This window comes from Molossus molossus, unplaced genomic scaffold (assembly GCF_014108415.1).
Source record: "Molossus molossus isolate mMolMol1 unplaced genomic scaffold, mMolMol1.p scaffold_m16_p_4, whole genome shotgun sequence".
Classification (NCBI taxonomy): Eukaryota; Metazoa; Chordata; class Mammalia; order Chiroptera; family Molossidae; genus Molossus; species Molossus molossus.
Window position 1 is genome coordinate 106,838,960 of NW_023425377.1, and position 24,247 is coordinate 106,863,206.

Below are 24,247 nucleotides of genomic sequence, written 5' to 3' on the forward strand. Positions count from 1 at the left end.
TGTGCAGCCCAGGTTGAGAACTGTGGAGGAAGCTCCTGGCAGCCAGTGTAATGAATTGTCCAGCTCCTTTAAGTTCTCTCTGTCCCTCATCCAATAATCTAATCGTTGCAAGTCACCTATAGCCAAAGAATAACGTTCTCTTTGTAAGAAAAGAGAATATGATGCTCATTACAATTTATTAGATGCCTACATTGTGCCAAGTCCTGAAATGAATCCTTTCTGTGTTATGAATTATCAGCATTGTACCCATTGATTTATGAAGACACTGAAGCTCAGGGAGGTTATATAACCAGCCCAAACACCACAGCAAATGAATTTAACCAGGGTTTGACTCCAGAGCCCAAGGGCAATTGGGCTAGTCTCACACTATCCCCTCCTCTAAGAACAGGAGAGAAGTCTTACAAGGCTATTAAATTAACCAAGGGATGTCACCCATAGCAGACACACTGATCAAAATATTCATTGTAGTGTGTTTAGAACATGCTTTGAGATCACAGAACTATAGTCACATTCCTGTAAATCTGTCACATAATATACAAATGACAAATAATCCACAGCCTTTCCCCACATAAAGAGAGCTTAAGAAAAATTTTTCTTTAAAAAGACCTCCTCTGAAATGTACTAAAGATTAAAGAATCAGTATGCTAGATATTACCTGCAAATAGATTTTGCTTCCATTGTCATTTCTGTGGTTTAAAAAAAATTTTTTTTTAAACATTAATTCTAATGAATGGAATTAATGTTTAAAAAAAAATTTTTTTTAACATTAATTCCATTCATTAGAAAGAAAGCCAGTGTCAATGACCACAAATGCTGAATTAGGCATGCATTTAAAAAACAGAAAGCTGCCCTGGCTGGTTTGGCTCAGCAGTTAGAGCATCAGCCTGTGGACCAAAGAATGTCAGGTTCAATTCCCACTCAATGGCATGTACCTTGGTTGTGGGTTCGATCCCTGGTCAGGGTCTTGTGGAAGGCAACCAACTGATGTCTCTCTCACACATCAATGTTTCTCTCTCCTTCTCTTTCCCTCCCTCCCCCCCCCTCCCCACTATCTAAAAAACATCGATGGAAAAATATCCTCTGGTGAGGATTAAAAATAATAATAAAAACAGAAAGTTTCATCACTTTTATATTAGAATCTTTGACAATTTACTCTGAAATACTTTAATATCAGCAGGAAAATATGTGAATAATTAATCTGAATCAGCACCTAGGGGTTGGTGATATCCAACATATTCTCATCTGTAGCCATACTGTGGACCTGGATTCAGTTGGTTAAATCAGTGGCCCTTGAGACTTGTGATTGGTTAACAGTGGTGAACAGTGATAAGCAGAGTCCCTCCCTGTGCCTATACAGGTTTAAGACAACAGCCAGCTCACCAGCCTAAGAAATGAATAGGCCGTGGCACTGGTGACCTGTGCCTTTCTGTTCCCTGGGTGTCGCTGCCACCTCAGTTGACTACACAGTCTGCCAAAAGCCAGCACAGAATCTCAGCACATCCCGTCAGGGAGCTTTTCCAGCAAAGGGTTGGCTTGTTAGATTCTGAGCAACAGACAGGTGGTACGGCCATGTCTACTCGCCAACAATGTCTGCCTGCTGTCACTGTGAGGTATCGCCAATTCCTAGGATGCCAAGGTGGTGGCAGAGGTGTCTGTCCCTTCAATTCCAACGATGGAGGCCAGCAGTGTTGGTCATTGCATCAGGATGGTTCACGACAGTAAGCTCTGAATCTGAGCTCTCAACTCTGCCCAAGCTCTGACGCACTGCCCAGAAGCACTGCTTGGTATTACCACGTTCATGAACAGGGGGGCATGCAAGATGAACGCGTGCGCCTTATATTCAAATAAAGTGTTTACAGTTGATTCCATTTATGCACTGATGTGCTTAGCCTTCCCCCCATTCCCACAAAGGGGTGCTTCAGCCCAGCTGAATCATTTACCCACCAAATGCCTCTATTTACTGAGCAGTTACAACATGCAAATCACTGTCCTCAACCAGAGTCTGAGATTCATTAAGATGATTTATTTTGTTAGGGCACTGACGTCTTCAGAACGGCTTAGTCCCGCTTTTGCTTTTTGATTCTGTCAATAAAACCAATTATATTCAAGGATGAAGTTACCACCCAACCTTTCTGGGGTAATAAAAAGGACCTAAAAGTAGTCAGTCTCCTAGTGCTGAAGATTCTTAACTGGTTTTAAATACCACAGAAAAGCCAAAGCTCCAGGGAAAAGCAAAAGCATCTAAGGTCAGCAGCTACTGTGGATTTACATTTCACAGCTTCGAAAAGAAGTTTTGAAGGTCAGAAGGTCAAAGAGTTACACTTAGCTCTGCCAATCAGTATGAGATACTACCAGCCCTTTCATCACACTTCACAAATCTGGAAAATCTTTCACCACCAGCAGACCCAAGAGACACCATCAGATAAAATATCAGCACACCAGACAGTTTATAATCTCAAGATGTTGGATAATGTTCCAAATGTACATTTTTGTTTCTTCTTTCAACCAACAAGAATGCTCGCAGTAGACAGCCTCTGGGCATACACTTCAGCATCAAAATGTGAGACATTTTATCCTTCAGTGTCCACAGATGTGCCCCCGATTCTGAAACCTTAAGTTACTACAGCCCTGAAAGTCTTAAATTGGGACGTGGATGATGAATTAAATTTCAGAGAAGTGCTTTCTTCATGCATCTGGCAGCTGATGACACATTTAGTACTCTTTATTGCCTATCTGTCCCAAAGAACATGCCGTGATTTAAGCATAGTAAATATTCCCGCAGGGGAAGTCATCAGCTAGATGGAAGGGACTCTGAGGAGCTCGGGCAGAAGAAACTGGAGATCATGGGCTGAGGTCAAGGAGAAACAGAGGGTCAGGAAGATGGGGATTAAGAGGAGAAAATGTCAGTGGAGGTGGGATTCTAGGATCTGAAGGGGAGAAAAAAGAATGGGCAGGGAGTGATGGGTCTGGAGAACAAAGCAATAAAATGAATGGGGAGAGAGACTTTTATGGCCCTCCCAAAGGACATTGCACAGAAAGCCACTGAGGGAGCAGGGCAGCCTCAGAAAGAAACTCTGAGTGGCTGATAAAGAGATGAAAGAAGAGAGAAGGGGTGTATAGCCAGCCTCCAACATGGTTCCCATGAGCCTCACCTCCTGCTCGTCATGCCCTTGTGTAGTCTCTTCCCGTGCTGAGCTGATACACGTGACTACTAAGACATTAAGGAAATGGTGGTGCCTGACTCCCAAGGCGAGGTCGAAGAAAGGGGGCACGGCTCTCTCTTTCAGATCTTTTGCTCTAGGGAAACCTCGCTGCCATGTTCTGAGAGTACTCAGCCAATTACGGAGAGGTTCAAACGCTGAAGAACCGAGGCCTCCTGCCAAGTGCCACCATCCACTCGACACTACATGAGTGAGCACCTTGGAAGGGGATCCTCTGTCCCCAGCCAACCTTGAGATGACTGTGGCCCTGGTGTGCGTGTTGACTACAACCTCATCAAAGAGTTTAAGCCAGAAATACCCAATCTGGTCCTGAATTCCTGTATGAGAACAAAATCTTTTATTGTTGTTTTAAGCTGCTAAGTTTGGGGATAACTCATAGCTAATAGAATTATCTGTAGATGACTAGTAGGATGGAATAGAGAGAGAGGAAAGGAAAGCAGAGACGAAAGACAGAGTTGGGAGGAAAATTGTAATAGGAAAGCAGAGGTGGTAATAAAATCTGGAGTCTGACTTCTCTCACTTTCTCTTTTCTTCTCCTACGCGGCTGCATGTCAATTTCTTTTCGAGTGAAATTCCCCTCAGGTGAAAACTGAACCTGGAAACACCCCAAGGCTGACAGTAAGAAAGAATGACAAAGCTATTCTAAGGCCTTCTCTTTGTTTAGCCAGTGAATCTCAACCCTGTGCTACTGGTCCCATTAACCCCCTTGTTATAGATGAGGGTGATGTGACTTGCCCAAGGACACACAGCTAAGTGAATGGCCGTGTGAATACCAATCCCGGGCATTCTGGAAATGTTTAATTGTTACGGAGGACAAAAGAAAAACAGAATCCTAACAAGCTAGCATCCTCTCGATATGGGCCTAGTACAACTTGGCACAAACTAGCCTTACTGCAAAGGCCTGCGGGCTCCCCATGTGCCCGATGGACCGCCGTGGCGGAGGTGCTCATGTCTCGCCTGCAGAAATGCCTCCTCCCCAGGTGACTATCACCATGAGTGGCGTCACCCTTTAGGAAAGCCAGATTTCCTAAATCCATGCAAAAGCAGAGCCAAAGTCTAATACCAAGGGACTAGGGTCTGGGGATGAGGTCCCATGAGACTTGCCAGGTGGCCTCAGCATCTCGTTTCCAACCATGTTTCACAGGCTGGCCTGGCTTTCTCACTGGGTCCTTGGAGGCTAGTCATGGCTGTGAGCGTGACAGAGAGCAGAGCTGTCTTCCTCTCGGGGAAATTACTGGGAAAACTATGAGTGCTTCTGTGGGAGGATGGCTGCTTTTGTAATTCTCATCTTTTTCGATGAGCAAACAAAAATGCTATTGACACTGTGGCCACAGATGAAACATGCCGACATCACTCTATTTTCATTTCCAATGCTTTATGCTCTCCCTGTTCCCACCACAACACCAGCGATTCCCAGAAACTGGTGCAAAGGGGAACACATTGTGTCAGACTTGTTTGCTTAATTCTCTACTATCTAAAACCCAGACAGGAAAAAAGGAAAAAGGGAAAAAAAAAATCTGCCCAAAGCTGTGTCCTGGCAGAGAGAGAGAGAGACATGAGTGTCACACACTGTCCTGGCCTGGCTTGCTTGCTTTCATCAATTCTCTGACCCTCTGAAAAAAGATGATCTAGCTCCAAAGCCACGAAGCCTCCAACTAGGATAAATAGTGGCAAAAACTTTCTGCCCATGAAAAACAGTCCTCCATTGTCAGACAGTCCCCTCTTAATTGATCTTAATAAGCTATTTTACATGAAGGGGAAGGAAAAAGCGTAGCACTAACACGGGGTAATTAGCTGTAATTCTCCATTTGTGATGTTACTGAATAGAGAAAATAATGCCAATGTGGACAGATGCTGACTAGAGCTTTGCAATGACACAGAAATTAGGGTTATTTTGTACAGTAAGTAACAGGACTAAGTTGTAATATTTCAAAGACAGGTTTTCATCCCAACGACAATATATCCCACGGACTGCTGGGAACTGTAATGGGATAAAATCTCCAGTGGGAATAGGCAGGGGTAGTTTAACACTGTGTCCTAAAGCTGATCAGTGTGGCAGAGACTCGTGTACCTGCTAATATTTGATGTAAAATTCAATGATTCTACATCAGCTTTAAAGTGAGAAGAGAAATAGATCGGTTCTTTGGCTTAAAAGAACTATAACCCTAGCATTTTTAGAGGTAATTTAAAATCAAGTGTCCTTATTTGACAGATGAGAAAAAGAAAACCCAGAGGTCTCACAGGTGTTAGCAAAGCCCCTGGCCTCAGGTGTGGTGGAGAACGGGTGGGGGTGAAGGGTCCTAGAAAGACCACTGTTCTCTATCTTACCGATTTCATTTTACCTCCAACAATCAGCATTTCCCTTTACGTTTTTTTGACACCAATAAAGAATCCTTCGGAATTTGCTGTGTGCCCCAGACTGTGCACTAAATGCTATGGTTACCATAATAATTAAGACAAATAGAGTGAGAATAGTCATCTAATGTCTCAGCAATAATCCAAATAATCACATTTTTTAAATTTCACGAATCTTCAATCCAAAAACGTGAGTGAACTTGTGGGAGTGTGTGTACGCATGTGCGAGGCTGTGGGGGTGCACCCGGAGCACGGAGCAGCATCTAGAGCTAGAGGCACCCACAAACAAAGGACGACACTGGCTTTAGAGCTGAAGCTAGACTAGGAAGAGAGGGGAGCTCGGGTTACCAATGGAGAACAAAAAAGGGGAGGTGAGCAAGACCCTGGGTGAGCAGGGACTGAAGCACCAACCCGGGAAAGCCCCAGGCAGCCCTGCATCGAGGACCCCAGCCCTGCGTGGGGGAGGAGGCCAAAGGACTCCTGCACGTGGTTCACTGGAGGGCTCATGCTGCGTTACCAATGTCCAACACTAGGAGCCGCTTGCTTTTGCTTTAACGATGAAACAACTAGAAAAGAGGTGAACCAACTTGAATTAGTTTTACTTTAGTTCTCTTGAAAGTTACTCAAATGAAAAACAGTGCACCTTTTACCAACTCTTGGGAAAAATAAGTTGGGAAAGAGGAGCTGAAAATACTTAGCTTATTGGTGAATTTTAGTTTCTATAACTTCTTTTGGAATTGACGGTTAAGAATCCGTTGAAATCCTATCACGAACTGACCTAAGCCGATTGACAACTTCAGAAAATGCTGGGTTGTTACAAATATAAGGAGCTCCCAGCACTCAGAGTAGGTGAGACCTAGTGCTTCCAATCCCAAACTGACCTCAGTCCGAACCCTGCCAATCTACAGAAGCAATGATACACAAGAACAGTCTGTCTTTTTCTGGAGGAAGTTTCTTTTCATGCATGACTGCAGGCACATAGATGAGAACTGCAAGTTCCCTCAGGGATAGACCCCACCGTCTCAGGGCAGGATAAGCAAGCTTAGAGCTGGGTGGAGAATGAAACCCTTTGGGAAGCGGGGGAACCACAGATCTCACTGATCTGAAGAGGTCAGGAATCCCAGCTTGGCAGGTTCTCCCTCCTCATTCACTCAAAGGTGGGTGGGTCGGTGGGGCTCTCGCCGTGTTATTTTACCAAAGAAAAATATTTTTCAACATCCTTAAGGCAAAGAAATACCTCAGATGATACCAACCAATTTTGGAGAATATATTCCTAATGAGGGTATTTCCACTGTCAACCAAACATGCCAGGAGCAGGGAAGTTAACGTGTACGTACTTACATGGATGGCACTCTGCATACTTCAGCATTCTTACAGAACATGCCCATAAAGACAGTTTGATTGTTTCTACACATTGTTAAAGAAGGAACCTGTCCTTCTTTAACCTCAATAACTTATTGCTGTTTGACCAGTTTGCTCAGTGGTTAGAGCATCAGCCTGCAGACCCAAGGGTCATGGGTTCGATTTCTGGTCAAAGGCACATACCTTGGTTGCATATTTGATCCCCAGCCCTGCGGCCGTTTGGGAGGCAACCATTCAATGTGGACACATGATGTTTCTCTCTTTCTCCTTCCCTCCCTTCCATGCTATCTAAAAAACAAACAACAAACAAACAAACAAAAACAATGGAAAAATATCCTTGGGTGAAGATTAACAACAAAAAATTATTGCTATTTTACCCAGAACATTCTCTTATAGATTTAAATTACTGAGAGTTACTAAGTCAAATTAAGCTTGAAATTTTTCAGATTTGGTTTTGCTCACCATTCTTCTTTCTGTTAGATAAAATGCCTTTTAAACCAACCAGTAATCATGTAAAGTTACTGTTTCTATAAGAACATTTATTTCTAGGTTCTTCACCAAAATGAACATATTGTTCTTGTGTTGTGACTTGTATATATACGTATTACACCAGTATCTCACTCTATTTTAGACTTTCACAGAGTCAAATTACATTAGCAATATTAAAGTCGTGAGTCAAAATGAGATTTTTAAGAAGAATCATAGCGTTCTCCAAGGCTTCATCATTCCAAGTCATTTTGCTAATAACAGGAACACTGCTACTGCTAGTATTTATCCACGTCATATTCAGTCCTAACCACAACCTCAGATTCTCATCAGTTCAGAAGAGTTCATTGAGTTGGCCAACATTACAAAGTGACACAGGACACAGGATCCAAAGCCATGTCTTCCTGGCTCCAAATTCTGACCTTATTCCTTCTCGTTCTGTTACTGCACCCAAGCCCCTGAAAAACTATTGGATATGCAACTCAAAAAATACCAAAATCACACCACCATGCCACATATGCTATTTCATACCTTCAATCCTCTGAAACTTCCTGGGCTAGTTGGAGAGGAACTGGAGGACTTGGTAGACTTAGGAGTGGAGAGCTGGCTGCTGGGAGTTCCATTCACTGACCAAGAGACACAGAGGAGACAGAGGTCATTGAAACTCAAGACAACCAGACTGAGTCCAAACACTAAGCGCATGCGTAAAGCTTTGATTCATTGAAAGCTCAAAGCAGATGGCAATTCAGCAAAAAAGCAAAAGTAATGTATTGTGTTGTACTGTATTATATTACAGACAAAGCGGTAGACAAATAAGGAGTGAAACTAGGATTATTTTTAATAGTAACTTTGCAACAGTGACATAAACAAAGATACAAAACATTATGGAACTAGAGATGTGAACAAGAACTTGTCCATATATCCTGCCTGCCTGCCAGCAAAGGTAGGAAAATGAATGAGTGGCTGTTACCTCTATGAAGATTGTCCCAGGACCTCCAACATCCCCTGTCTTGGTAATTACCATCCTGAATAACCAAAGACCTTCTCTAGCTCTCCCAAATCAGTTCCACCACAATCCAAACACATTTTCTAAGTACATTCTTAACGGAAAGGGGAAATTCATGGTCATCTTCCTTGTAATATCTACTTATTTGTTTGAAGGTCATAAATACCACTCTTCAGCTTTCTTTTTACCTAGACTAGTTATTTCTAATTCATTTTCTTTGCTTCACAGATTAAGTTCCTCACTATTCAGCAAGGTTCATAGTTTCTTATATGCCCTCCTCCAAATTTCCACAGACTTCAAGGTTGAAAGTTCAATTCAGAGCCTATGCTAGGGAAAGTATGTCCATGCTGTTCACGGGAGAAGGCTCATCACAGCCTCTACACTGCAGAGAGCTGGTCAAACAGCTGAACTGCTGGTGCTTACTCCTAACCGCATCACCCGGATCCATGTCTGCTGTAATTTCACAAAGCTGCTACTTAACATCCGACATTGGTGGAATTTTTTGCTCTTCTAAGGAGTATTTAATAACCCCTTTTGTCATGAATCTTTTTTTTTTTGGACATTTTTCCATTTTTGGTTCAGATAGAGTAGAGAGGGAGATAGAGAGAGAGAGAAACATCGACGTGAAAGGGACACATCGAGTGGGTTGCCACCCGCACAACCCAACCAGGGCCGGGGACAAACTGCAACCGAGGCACATGCCTTTAGCGGGAACCGAACCCGGGTCTCTCTGGACCGCAGGCCAACGCTCTACCACTGAGCCAAACCGGCCAGGGCAGACCTTTAATGCTTTTGCCCAAAGTAGATCAAAACTGGCATTCATCTCTATGGAAAGAAAAAACAAAGTCCAGTTTCTTTTCTTGTTTTTTAGTATGAGGGAGCAGATAACTATTACTTTAAAGGATGCTAGTACAAAATACAGACATAATCAGTTCTTAGTCCTAAGTGATTCAAAGAGGTGAGCACCAGTCCATGAGTAAAGGTACAAGGCCTGGATCTGGTATTTGTGATTAGATAAATCATATGTACACATGGGTTTATAGGGATCTAGGAAGTCATGTTTGCTTATTGTATTGTTCATTTTGAAAATTCAGTGAAAATAAAAATTTTTTTCAATTTATTTCTGGATTACCAAACTTTACTTTTTCTCATTTAAAACTTCTCAAAATAAGTATTGGTTATTTACATTTTCTTAGAGGGCTAGTACAACACAAGTAACTATTCAATAAATTAAAAACTTGTAAGAGTATTTAACAGCTCCGATTTTTTTCTCAATTAAGTTAGATTTCAATTAATGTTATCTTTTTTAAATTCCCTTGAAAGGGAACTGGTGGTAGGAATTCATACACAATAAAGATTATCACAGACACTGACTAGTCAACTTGCTGTAAGTCTAGACATTTTCCTTGTATCCCAGACAGCAGTCTGCACGGGTTACCAGGTCGTCCGCAATAAGTGCTGTTCGCTTTCGGTAATATTCAGACACTACTCTGATCGCAAGGGCTTCCTTGGAACAGAGATAGAAAAGGGACTCAAGGAGAAAAATCAATTCCTGCAAATGGTGACCTGTGTAGCAGGCCAGTCTCCCTGACAATACACCCTCTGCCTAAACATAGTTTCTTAACAAAACTCACTGCCATGGATTTAACTGGTGTCAGTAATGATATGTCCGTATTTTCCCCCAGATAACTCTTATCCTAACGAGATACTGCCGTGTCACCCTCTAAATTCCCGAGAGCATTTGGAAGGTTCTAAAAAATGTCCTCTAATGAGTGGTCCTTAACACCATTTACTTGCACATTTGCCCAGAGTCTTTGGGAGGGTATGTGGGACCTGGGACAGGGCTACACTGGGCCTTCTCCCAACACTGCTGCCTCCCCGTGGAAGGTGATGGAGGACCAGCTGATGCTGCGGTGCTCCCCCACCTTCACTGCACCCCCGATTCTCTCTCCCAAAGTGAGGCTCTCAGTCACTCCTCCCCTCAGCTGCAGGTAAGAAATAAACCGGGGACTTGACTGCTTGTTTGTTTGCTCTGAATGCTTTTTAAAACATTTGGTTGATTAGGGAAGAATCACAAGCTAGAAACCTAAAGAGAGATTTGCGAGGACTCCAGTTATGGTGACTATTTAACCACCGTATGTTTTCCGATTAACTTCTCTGTGCTTATTACACACGATTCAGCTAGAGTGTTGATGAGGAATTCAGTCAACCAGAAGACTTCACTTATGGGAGTATTTCTGTCCCAAGATTGAAAAAAGCACAATATTAAGTTTACAAAGTTACTAGCTCTGTTTGAAATTCCACTTAGTTCCCCGGAATTTTTTAAATGGTAAGAGGTAGACCACACCTGAAGCAGTCCATAAAAGCAAGTTATACTTCTGAGTACTGTAGCCTTTAATAATACAGAGCTCCTTCCTTGCTGGAGGTAGGGAGAGAGCACAACATGAGCAAATACATGGGTGGGCAAAAGTAGGTTTACAGTTGCATTGTGACCTTCTTTTTTATTGTTGACAGTATTATAGAAGTCCCTCACCACCCCCCCCCCCCACTTTGCTCTCCTGCACCCAAATCGTGCCCCACCCCAGGACTTCCCCAAACTACTGTCGTGTCCATGGGCTATGCATATATGCATGTTTTTTGGTTAATCTCTTTCTGTCCCCTACCCCCACCCACTCTGAGATCTGTCCATCTGTTCCATGCCTCTGGATCTATTTTGTTCATTAGATTCCACATGTAAATGGGATCAGGTGATATTTGTCTTTCTCTGACTGGCTGATTTCGCTTAGCATAATACTCTCCAGGTCCAGCACTGGAATTTTTCTGAGTGAATAAAGCTGCTGTGATAACCCAACTGCATGTCCTTTGCGCACGCGCCGTAAGGCTCCTCTGCCCTGCGCAGCCACTGTCTTCAGAACCGCACTGAGTCCAGCAATGGACTCGAGCCTCGGCTCCCCATAACTGCAGGGTGTGGCGGACACGCTTCGAGTTCATCTCTCACAAAGAGGCCAACTGCCCTCTGAAAGACGATTTCAACATCTCACAACTTTTACTTAAGATTTAGTCTATTAACCCAAATCCAAATTATGGACTCAACTGAACATTTCGGGTTCTGAAATGCAGAGATTCTTGAACCAATTACTAAGCATTCCAAATTCAACTTACGAGGATGTATGCATTTATTAGACTATGCTATGTAGCAGCTGGTCTGCAAGACAAACGTGTCTCTGAAACATGTTTCAGTTCAGTGTGTTCATCCCTCTTCCAGCCTCATGGAGACAAAGCTGGAATCATCGTAATACCCGATTCTTGAAGCACTTTCCTGTCTTTTATTTTGCTGTTATACTATACAATAAGCACCTGTAATCCTATCACTAAAATGAAAGCTAAGAACCTGACAAAATCTACCTCTTCCATAGGGTAGGCTCAGTGCATTGCATTTATGCAAATGCCATAGCATGTTAGCTTTCTGGGTGCGTGAGAGACTTTAAAGCACAGGATAAGCTTACCAGGAGAAAGATGCCTTCCGATAAAAGTACTCACATTGTCAGCACTTTTGGAAAGAGTACGTATTGAGCCCAGGAAGCCCAGGGTGGGGAGGAAGGTGGGTAGACGAGGACACTTGCGTCTGTGGCCATTTTCCTATTAGCAACACACTTTAGTCTTTTTCAGGAACAGACTATTTTCCAACTGTGACGCGGAAACAAAGCCCGCGAGGCGGCGCGGTCCGGACCCCTCCCCCGGACTGCTGCCCAGGCAGGCACCGGGCCATCGGACCCGCCGCTCCCGCCGCGCGGGGAGCATTTCATGCCGCACAGATGCACACGGTGCGAGCCAGAGACAGCCATGGAGATGGAGCAGAGGAACAGAAACGTGGCAAAAGACAACAAAAGCCCAGCCGAGTGACACAGCCGTACCAAGCGCGGCTCACCTGGGGATCTGGCTGTCACACAGGCACTGGAGTAGTGGCCACCCCTCTTTGCTGTGCACATGCACACACAGGGAGGAGGAGGAGAGTAAGGAGAGCGGTTATTCAGCAGGTCTAACACAGACAGAAGGGTAACCCCCTGGCCTGGAGAAGGGGTGGGAGCTGAAGGGGGGAGCAGCGACAAGGAGGAAGGCCCCCAACTCAGTATTTTATAACACGTTGGATGCTTGAGACAGTTTTCACTGATTCTGCTTTCACATGCTCTAGATTTCCCACATGTGGAATCAGGGTTTGTCACAACCCTTTCCTTAATGGGAAGTAATATTAGCAGTGTTATTCATGATTATACTATAAACAAAGCTTGTAGGATCACTATATCAAGATGTTTGTGGATGCTTTTATGTATTTTAAATGCCCAAATGGTCCAAATGATGACAAATCTGTAGGCATCAGACCTGAGAGAAATGGAATTACAGGTAAGTCTGACTCTTAAATAACTAACGCACTTCTCTCCAAGAAAAGTCGCTGGTACTATTAAATTGCATGAAGAAGGAAAACCTGTGGAGACCCATCGAGTAAATATCGTTAGGTTAGGTGTGTTTACGTGTAAGTTTTAAGTCAATAAGAGAAGAAAATGTCCATGACTATATAGCACAAAATCTAAAATGTGAAACACTTCTATGTAAATATCAGGAGAAGAATTGAGATAATAAGGTTGTTTTTTTTTAAAAAAAGTTTCAGAACAAGACAAATTAGTTTCTTAGAGGACCTAATATAACGTTGAGAAACAGACTTCAATGTTTGGTTTTAAAAATCATGTCTACATGCAGTTCTGGAAACTGGCCGTATATGAGCAATGGAAAGACGACAAATTCATAATAATTGAAGAAAACAAAAGGAGAATGAGATGCTCCTCCTGTGCCCATCATTCCTTTTCCATTACCTACCTGAGGCTGGTGATTTGCTGCGTCGAGAGGGCCCAGGGCTCTTGGATCCAGAGTACTTAGCGGAGGAGCGAGAGTAAGATGACTTCAAGACCCGGCACTCTAGAAAGGAAGGAGAACGTTAAATAGATCTGGCTGCAATACCAGCCAGAGGAAGAGCACGTGAGAACGTTGACTTCCAGACCTTACCTGATCATTCTTCTATTACTGTCCCAAAAATACACCTGAGGCTCTGCATCTGCGACATCACCTGGGTCTTCCAGATCGACACACAAAGCTATCGTAATCTAAACATGTGCAACTTTTCTTAGGCAGTAGCATTGATGGGCAAAGGCTGTACTTTTATTAGTCTTTCCAAATCTTTATCATATGTTGAAAGGGTATGTTAGGCTCTAATTTATGAATCCCTTACTGTCCCATCTTTCCAAACTGTGGAACACGAAAAACGAGGAAACCAACTTTAAACAAATACCTTTGGTCTTCCCACAAATATCCAAATAATGTGTGGCAGATCAGAGCTAATTACAGCTAAAATAAGCATTTCTAATTTGAATAATTAAGAACATGACTTTTAAAGTCATGGCAGATTTTGGATGACTCATAGATTTGACTTTGTCAACAAGGGGACCCTGGTTAGGTTTCCCCTTATAAATATGGAGTAAGAATAAAATCTGCTCCACAGGCTTGTTCCAAGGATTAAATTAGATAACATACTGTCTGTAATCTACATTAAAATGCTTCAATTTATGTAGGAAGATTAAAACGTGGGTTAGTTTTAATGTATGCCCCAAGGGCAATAAATTAACATGTGAAGTGCACTAATCAGGCGAATACACGCCAGGGGAGGGTAGTTAGCATCTGAAAGATTCTAATCAAAACCTTCTGCGGAGGGGGCTGTAGCTACTTCAGCTTAGTTAATTAGCATTATGGATGTTACTAAGTATTCCACTGTGGAGCGAGTGTGTGGGTGAGTTAGAAACACCTTAAAGGCACAGCCCCTGCTTTATGAGCAGGCTGTGTAAACCTGCAGAGCCAGCGGAAGGACTTCAGAATTCAACTCGGGTTTAGGCACCTCAGCCAGTCCCGCTTCCAGCTGTTAGGATTTTGCTACTTGACTAACCCTAAATTAATGAATTTTAATGCAAAATGTTGTCAGAAACCCAAAGGACAAAGAGTTGGGACTTCATCAAGATTACAACACAAGTTTAAAGAATCGATTGTTTTTAAAGTTGCCTTGAAATGTGTACCTGAGAGAGAATTAGGTCTGAGACCTGCTTTCATTGTAAAATTTTATGACCTGACGGTGGTGGCATAACAATAACATTAACAATAGCAGTAGCACATACAATGTAACCAGGGACCCTTCTAACTCCTTTACATACAGAGACTCATTTAGTCTTCACAGACTCTTATGAAAAAGCCACTATTACTATCCCCATTGCAGAAGGGTAAGGAATTGTTGAGCGGAATCGGTCAGCTTTCACTCATCTCTAATGAGTCTGTAGCCAACAACAAACTACCAATGATCCAACTAGCTTAGGTGAGTTTACAACATACATGTAAGCTGAGTTCAATGCCTAGCACATACATAGTAAGTGCTCAGTAAATGTTTCGTTGCTATTTGTGTTGTTATCCAAATTAACTTTATAACCTAGAACACATCATTGAGTTTTAGTATTATTGAGTTTCAGTGTCTCAATTTTCAAAATGAGCAAGATGGACATCAAAGAAATACTGTGAAATGAAATTATGCTAAAATCAAGATGTGAAATGCAGGTGACATGTAAATGCATGTTTCAATCAACCTACTCATCCATGAGCATCGGGGAGAGCATTACATGGGTAATAAGAAAGAACATCACCTGCAATTCTGTAAGGACTTTCCAGTGATGTTACCAGTTTAAAGCAGGACTAGTCCAATAGACTATATAAGGCAGTACAGAAATACTTAAATTTGGCAGCAGTGAAAAACTAATCAGAAAAACAAAAAGAGTAGATCAATGAACCCCAAGCACAAGGTAGATATACTACCCCAAGGCACTCTGGCCAGTTTGGCTCAGTGGTTTCAAAGGGGTGGCCCACTGGCCTTATAAGGCCTGCAAAAGCAGTCCCAGCTGACATCACAGGCCTCACCAAATTAGCCTGACCAAACATAGCAGGCTAATGTTTAAGTTGATAATTTTGTATGGCCTGCAAATGATGTTATAAACATCCAAATGGCCCTTGGCAGAAAAAAGGTTCCCTATCCCTGGTTTGGCCTGTAGACCTAAAAGGTTTCGGTTCGATTTCTGGTCAAGGGCACGTGCCTGGGTTGTATGTTCAATCCCTGGCCCTGGTTGGGGTCGTGCAGCAGGCAACCAATCAATGTGTCTCTCTCACATTGATGTTTCTCTCTCCCTCCCTCCCTTCCATTTTATTTAAAAATCAATGGAAAAATATCCTCTAATGAGGATTAACAACAAAAATCATGCCAACACAACTGACTTAGTGTAATGGGAAAGAATTACACAAGGAAATTTGCTACCACAGGATTGACCATTTTTAATTAAAAAAAATTTTTTTTCTTTATTGATTTTAGAGAGAGAGGAAGGGAGAGAGAGAGAAACATCGAAGAGAGAGAACACTGAACGGCTGCCTCCTGCATGCCCCTCTCTGGGGATTGGGCCCACAATCTGGGCATGTGCCCTGACCGGGAATTGAACCGGTGACCTCATGATGCATGGGTCAATGCTCAACCACTGAGCCACACCAGCTGGGCCATTTTGAATTTTTAAAAGTCAATGGATCATGGTATTTATTTGGTCATACACTTCTCTAATTCTGGGCTGTCAGAATCAGTACAACTGGAAGGGGTCTGCCTTCAGTCTAATTTTTGAAAAACTAACTTTGCTCATTCATGAAATTAAAGAATGAGATTGTATTTCTAATAACCCTCTTCTCTGTGAAATGTTTTGTCTGTATGATTTTACCTCGTTAAAGATGAAATTGACTTTATCAGTGAAAATAATCACTATTACTGTAATAGGTTTAAATTAATTCAAGACAACAGATTAAAGCACTATTTCCAGAAACAGTAACAATTTGAAATTACTGAGGTTACAGCTAAATAGTTGAAAACTCCATCTACTGGCTAAAATCAAGAGAAAATGATGACCCTACCCCATCCATGAAAATTGCCTTATTTTTTCTGCATATACAAACAATGCATGTAATTGCTTTTTAAAAGTTACAAACAAAACAATAAGGAAAAGAGACACCTGAGACAATCACTATTAACAATTTAGTTGCTATCCTTTTATCTATGTCTTTATGGACATATGTATCTCTTTAAGGACATGGAAAAGTACAACTAATTGTTTCAGGTTCACACTACCCACACATTTAAGGTGGCACAGCCAGCCTCCATTTTGAAAGAGGGCAGAAAATGCTTTTCTGAGGCAAAACAATGCAGTAAAGAGATAGAACAAAACTGCTAAAAAATGATTTTTTTTATCCTCACCCAAGGATATTTTTCCATTTTTTGTTCAGATACAGTGGGAGGGGAAGGGAGAGAGAGAGAGAGAAACATCGACATGAAAGGGACACATTGAGTGGCTGCCACCTGCACAACCCAACCAGGGCCGGGGACAAACCGCAACCGAGGTACGTGCCCTTAGCGGGAACCGAACCCGGGTCTCTCTGGACCACAGGCCTAGGCTCTAACCGCTGAGCCAAATTGGCCAGGGCTGAATTGTTTTGTTTTTTACAACTAGGTAAATACTTTCGTTTTACTCTCTACTCTCATTCACAGAAAAAGGGCACAGCCAATGCCACCGTTCCTCGAAGACGACCCGGGGACCACTTAACATGCAGCAAGTGTAGTGCCGAACCCAGGCCCCCATTTCAGGGTACGGAGATGGCCCACGACCGCCTTACCGCTGTGATCCAGGACAAAGTCATCTTGGGCATAACGGAATTTCTCAGGTCCACAAGCAATAAAAACATCGTCGTCACCAAAAAAGTCCTGTAGGCAAGTAACCTAAGAGCAAAAATTACATCCAGGAAATAAATTAGAAACAGTAGAAATGAAGTAAAAAGTCTGCAAAATTAATTACGTTTTTAAACCTCAACTATAATATTGAGTTGGAATGAAAAGCTGTTTGGCATCACATCTGCAAGAATTTTACTCTTCACAAGGTGCGTTCCCGGTGTCCCCTGACCTCAGAACAACAGAATGAGGTGCTCCCAGCCGGCATCAACATTCCTCTTTCCCGGTGAGTCAAAGGCGTGCACACGGGGTAGAGGGGCGTTTCGGGTTTGCGTCAAGGGCGGCAAAGCTGGGCTGGCGGTGCTCCCTGCTCTCGGCGTGCTGGTCTGTACTGCTACCCTCCTCCCTCTTCCAGCAAGGGACCTCCCACCACGTCACCTTGGCCTGACCTCCCTGCACCTGTGGTACAGCCAACCTTTGGATGTTTGGGGGATTCATGCATGGAAACTGCTCGGAATGGGTGCCAGGCATTTAAGTCCAGTTTCCCTCTTTATCTGCGGGGGATACACTTCATAACCCCTCAGTGGGGTCCTGAAACTGTGGTCAGTACCAAACTCTGTATTTACTATGTCTTTTCTATACACACACCCCTTTTCCCTTAGGGGAGGCACTCATCCTTCTCTTCGGCATATCTGAACTGCCAGCATCACTACTTCTGCGCGCTGGGGTCATGATCGAGTGAAATGAGTGTGACCCGAATACAGCACTGCAAGGCCAGCGAAGGGTTTCCTAACCTTGTCTCCACTGCTCCCCTAGACTCAGTCATCCCTGTTCTCACAGGTGTGGAAATAAAGATCGCAATGTTACCTCCCGCCTCCCAAAGGCACCAGGGTGACCACGCACCGCTTAGGGGCTTCCTTCAGACCAGATAATGCTCCTCCATAGGGCACCCAGGATGGACTCGCCCGACCCCAACCTTGTCTTTGCCGTATCTTCTGCATGTGCCCGCCTCAGGCACGCAAGGCTACTCCAGGTCCCCTCCCTGCACAGTGCTGGTGGCTCTCTTTTGTTAAACAGCTTTATTGATATAATTCATGTACCAGATGATCCACTCAAAGTATACAATTTGCTGGGTTTCAGTGTATTCAGAGTTCTGCAACCATCACCACAACCTATTTTAGAGTATTTTCATCACCTAAACAACCACCCCACGTCCATTAACAGTCATTCCCCATGCCTCCCTCTCCTCATCCTGGGACCCCCATAAAATACTTTCTGTCTATGGATTTGCCTATTTGGGATGTTTTGTGTTAATCAAACCCTACACTACATGGCATTTTGCAACTGGTTTCTTCCACTCAGCCTGTTTACAAGGTTCCTCTACGTTGTAGCACATGTTGGTACTTCATTCCTTTCTATGGCTAAATAAATACTCAGTTAAATGCATACACAGCATTCTGTTTTGCCTCAGTTCATGGGCATTTGGGTAACTCCTGCATCAGGGCTGGTCTTGCCACTGTGTTCCCTCATGCTGGTCACAGCCCAGAGTTGCCTTTCTGGCCTCTCTTTAAAAAATTTTTTTCTTTATTGACTTTTAGAGAGAGAAGAAAGGAGAGGGAGAGAGAGATAGAAACATAGATGAGAGAGTACATCAACTGGCCGCCTCCTGCATGCTCCTCACTGGGGATCAGGCCCACAACCTGGGTGTGTGCCCTGACCGGGAATCAAACTGGCTGCCTCCTGGTGCATGGGTCGATGCTCAACCACTGAGTCACACCAGCCAGGCATTCTGACCACTCTTTAGTGACATGACCTCCAGGTGGGCATGGATATTTCCTACTTATCATTTCCTAGGCTCTAGTCGAGTATTAGCTTTGGTGGATGCTTAATGCGTGTTTGTTGAAGGAACCGTGGCTTGGTATGGAGTTGTTCCCATTGGAGCTGGGTTCACAGACACAAAGTAACTTCTCTGCGATCCGTGCCATCTCCATCGCCATCAGTTATAATCAGGACTTCCTGAGCTTAGGCATTGCAAAGGTGACATTTGAACAAAACAGTATACAAGGTCAGGGAACAAGCCACACAGGTATCTCGGGAAAAGTGTTCCAGGCAAAGAGAACAGAATATACAAAAGCCCTGTGGAGCGATCAGTCTCAGTATGTTTGCATGAAACAGTCCTGGAACAGAGTGGGAGAGGGGAGTCGTTGTGGGAGAGAAGGTGAGAACGGTAAGGGGAGGCAGAGCAGAATGAAGGGCCCTGTCAGCCGTTGGTAAAAACTCCGGCCTTATGCTGAGACGGGAAGCACACTGGAGGCTTCTGAGCAGAGGACAGCGCACATGGCTTGGTTCTGAAAGGGTCACATGTGTTCAGACCACACTGCACAAGGGCAGGGACCAAGAGCAGTGTAGTTAGAGGCCATGGTTACTTCAGGCAAGAGACTGGAGTGGCTTGTGCCAGGGTGTTAGGAGCGGAGGGAGCGAGAAGGGGTCACACCACGCCTTGGCATCACTACGCTTACCTAAGCTATAAACTTACACACTAGGAACAAAAAGCAGCGGCAGGCAGAGACGCGAGTTGTTGAGCACGATTAAAGGTGAACCAGGGAGATTTCTCTTCTGTTTTCACTTTCACTGTATAGAATAATGCACTATGGTATTATCTAAGGGTAGGTGTCAGCCCACGAAGCCCTGGCCGAGCATCAGCTTTGGCTGGGAGCAGGGTACCACGTGTCTGAGCCTGACTGCCTCCTTCCTTTAGACATGTGGAATTTGGGGCAAGACACCCTCTCTGAGGCTCAGTTTATCTGCCTACAAAATGGGCAAGAAACCAACTTCATATACTCTTTTTTTTTTTTTTTATCCTCATCTGAGGACATTTTTGCATTTTCAGATAGAGTGGGAGGGAGAGAGGGAGGAAGAGAGAGAGAAACATCGACGTGAGAGACACACATCAAGTGGTCACTACCCACATGATGCCAATCAGGGCCAGGGACAAAATGCAACCGAGGTACATGCCCTTAGCACAGTGGTTCTCAACCTTCCTGATGCCGCAACCCTTTAATACAGTTCCGCATGTTGTGACCCCCAACCATAAAATTATTTTCATTGCTACGTCATAACTGTAATTTTGCTACTGTTATGTCTTAGGTGACCCCTGTGAAAGGGTCGTTCAACCCCCAAAGGGGTCACGACCCACAGGGTGAGAACCGCTGTACCGGAACCGAACCCAGGACTCTCCGGTTCACGGGCTGACGCTCTAACCGGCCAGGGCCAACTTCATATACTCTTTAAGAACTAAATATGATAGCATGTGAAAGCAGTTGGTACCATATTATTTCTTCATTTCCGTTAATTTAGGCCTCAAATATTTCTTTTTAATTTAACTTAATGGATAATCAAAGTATAAACAAAATAATAAGTAATGCTTTCCTATAAGTTTAATAGATTAGATATTTCCCAAAAAAATATCACTGACAACTTGGAAACATTCCTTTGACAGCCTTCACTGGGAGAAAATTACCATAAAAAAAACCAATGAACAAAATACACTGATGAACTAAACAGAAGCAGAGGCACGGATACCCGGAGCAGACTGACAGCTGTCAGAGGGGACGTGCGGAGGGGGCGACTGGATGAAAGAAGGGGAAGAGATTAGCCAAAGAACATATATGCACAGTCCATGGACACAGACAACAGCGTGGTGAAGGCCACAAAGGGGGGCTGGGGACTGGGTGGAGGTGGGCAAAGGGGAGGATAATGGGGACATCTGTAATGGTGTCAACAATAAAAAAATTTAAGATATCTTAAGCTCCCAGAAATTATATATAAACATGATTAATATTTATATATATGTGGGTCTATGTATACATATAACAGACATGTAAAATACATATAAATATGTTTATATGCATATATTAAAGGATAGATTCTACCAACATCCTCCAAGAATAATTATTTAAAAATCTGACTTTAACATATAAAAGCAAAGCATTGGTTTATATCTATCTATGTAAGCTACACATAACTATCAACATTTTAGATAATGTAGATAGAGAGAACTGCGAGCATAGTTCATAGTTCGTGCTAAAATTACATTTGTGTGATATTAGGCCTCCATGTAATGCAATTATTAATCACCCATGCTTAAATTTCACAAGTATATGGGACTACATATTGCATTGTTTCTAGCACTACCTCATACTCAGTTGGTACTTTTTAAAGCGAAACATCTAATAAAATGCCCAGGGTCTTATGTATGCTAAGAAAACTCTCTTACCAACAGGGCCACGTTAATTTACTACTATACATGCATTCGAACTTGAATCAAGTACCAACCATACGTCAGGCATGAACAGAAGACAAGAAGCACACGGTCTAGTCATGGAAATGGACACGAAAATTAACAATCACAGTTCAAAATGTCTCACTAGGAGAATGTTGTAACAGAACATCTGTTATGGGAATAAGGAAATACAAAGAACTAACTTAGTGAAAAAAGCATCCCATAAAATGAAATATTCAATACCTAAGTATATTTCATATGTTTGGACACTTACATAATTCTATCTTTTTTTTTAAAGGATATTTCTTGTTCTTGAACTCTGGTGGTCTGTTCGTTCCTTTAATCATAAATTTTAAAACTGAGATTTAACCTTGAGTTATCTGACTCAGAAAAAGTAACCTATCAATACCATGAATAAAGTCTAAAGTCATTCTTTTTTTTTTTTATCCTCACCTGAGGATATTTTTCCATTTTTTTGTACAGATAAGAGTGGGAGGGAGAGAGAGGAAGGGAGAGAGAGAGAGAGAAACATCGACATGAAGGGACACATCGAGTGGCTGCCACCCGCACGACCAACCAGGGCCGGGGACAAACTGCAACCGAAGTACGTGCCCTTAGCGGGAACCGAAACCGGGTCTCTCCGGACCGCAGGCCGATGATCTAACCGCTGAGCCAAAGTGGCCAGGGCTCAAAGTCATTCTTAACAAGGGTAAAGGAAAGGGTATCAGTCAGGGAAATCCTCCTGTTTGCCTCTAATTCCTTCTCCAGTGCAAGGAGCATGGTTACCAACGGGGCCACGTTAATTTACTACTGTATATGCATTTGAATTTTAATCAAGTACCAACCATGTGCCAGGCATAAACAGAAGACAAGAAGCACACAGTCTAGTCGTGGAGATGGACACGAAAATTAACAAATCCTCAATGCAAGGAGCACTGGAGAAGGAATTAGGGATAATAGATGTTATATGGCTTATAAAAGAAAGCTACACAAATGAGGGGCAAGTAATATTTCTGCTAAAGTACAAAATTAAAGCAATCAGCAGGATCTAAGGGGGTAACATCCAACTGAGAAATAATGTATCTACGGGAGCATATCTAAGCTTTCCAAATGAATGCGAGCCATTTAAAAACAGTAATTTTTCTGTCTTTCAGTAGACAGATTAATGAGGTCAGGGGAGTAGCTGGTGGCCATAATTTCAGTGCTAGTTCTCTACAGATTGCCACATCCAGTTTGCTTTTTCTTTCCCTACTTGTTCTCTGTTAAAGGATACAGAAAGAGATACAAAGGCTTGAGGTCTGGTAAAAATACTATGTACATACTAGGAGCATAATAAACCATTTCCTCAAAAAGAAAAAAAGGTCAAGCGCACAAAATTGTCACCTTCCCTGGACACTACACTCTGCACCAGAGGAGGTCCCAGTTCCTGACCCATTGGCACTCTTTGGAAATTGTGTATTTCTTTCCCTTTCCAGAGTTACAAAGGAGTTGATGGGAAAACAGGATGGACTTCTCTAAGAGCTCTTCTTCCTACAAAATAAGCCTCTTTTAGTTTCCAAGAAAAGCCTACATATTTATATTTTTGGAGATTTCTTTTAGAAAAGTGGAGTGCCATCTTCTGAGAGGGGGGAAAAAAGGGAGAAACACCATTTTAAGTAGGCAAATAGCATTGTCCACTTGGGATTGATTTCTGTTCGAGTTCAGCTTCGTATGTCCTCAAAGAAATCTTCAACAAAATCTTCATGCACTCCAAATCGAGGTGTTCCCTCAAATCTGTAATTTATCCAACACAGACATTATCATGGAGGTGACTGCCTGGTTTCGTGTCCGGATGTCTTACCAGACTGAGCGGCAGGCACGCAGGATCATGGCCTGGCCCATCACTATAATCCCAGCAGAGCACATGCGCCTAGCATGCAGGGTTTGTTCAATACATTTCTGTTGAATTAAAAAGTGCTCTGAATCCCACTTCCTCCAGGGAACCCACTCTACAGGTGACATCTATATTCTTTCTATGAATTTCTATCAACTCATAATCATACAAGGTAGTCTTTGTTCTGGGACTTATGATGTTAGATTTCTACGCCAAGATAATCTGTGGACTCCTTGAACACACCTGTCAAATATGAGAGCTTCTTAAAGAACTTATTCAGCAAATACTTGATCAAATTCTGGCTCTCATTACCTTAAAATAATTTTCTAAAAACTCATCTTAGACCATGTAAGCTCTTTGAGGAATTACATTTCTCTCATTATTATTTCAGGGTGATTTGAGACAAATTACTTGTGAAATCTACTACGAGAACCATTTCTTAAAGTAGAGGGGATTCAAAGCAAAGTATTTGCTATTCAATCTTCCATTTGGTGCTCTTCAGAGACTTGAGGTTTTTTTTTTTTTAAAGGAAGAATTTTTATTTTATTTTACTTTTTTTTTTTTTTTTTATTGATTTTATGGAGGGAGGGAGGGAGAGAGAGACACTGATGAGAGAGAACATCGATTGGCGGCCTCCTGCATGCCCCCCACTGGGGATTTGGCCCACAACCTGGGCATGTGCCCTGACCGGGAATCGAACTGGTGACCTCTTGGTGCAGTGCATGGGTTGATGCTCAACCACTGAGCCACACCGACTGGGCGAGGTTGTTTTCATAACAGCCTCCTGAGATACTTTCCAAATGTATTTTGTTGAAAATTTCCAAGA

At 42.9% G+C, this 24,247-nt stretch overlaps 1 protein-coding gene across 4 annotated transcripts in view; it reads right to left on the reverse strand.

The window, feature by feature from the left end:
* DCLK2 (doublecortin like kinase 2) overlaps nucleotides 1–24,247 on the reverse strand; it is a 137,705-nt gene that overhangs the window by 39,737 nt on the left and 73,721 nt on the right. For 2 of the 4 annotated variants that reach the window (XM_036241544.1, XM_036241545.1), the window contains exons 3-6: nucleotides 17,215–17,317; nucleotides 13,303–13,401; nucleotides 12,359–12,409; nucleotides 7,956–8,050 (exon numbers count right to left, since the gene is read on the reverse strand). In XM_036241544.1, the coding sequence (XP_036097437.1) occupies nucleotides 7,956–8,050; nucleotides 12,359–12,409; nucleotides 13,303–13,401; nucleotides 17,215–17,317 (348 nt within the window). The remainder of the gene's footprint in view (nucleotides 1–7,955; nucleotides 8,051–12,358; nucleotides 12,410–13,302; nucleotides 13,402–17,214; nucleotides 17,318–24,247) is intronic. The other 2 variants (XM_036241547.1, XM_036241548.1) reach the window with 1 other exon arrangement.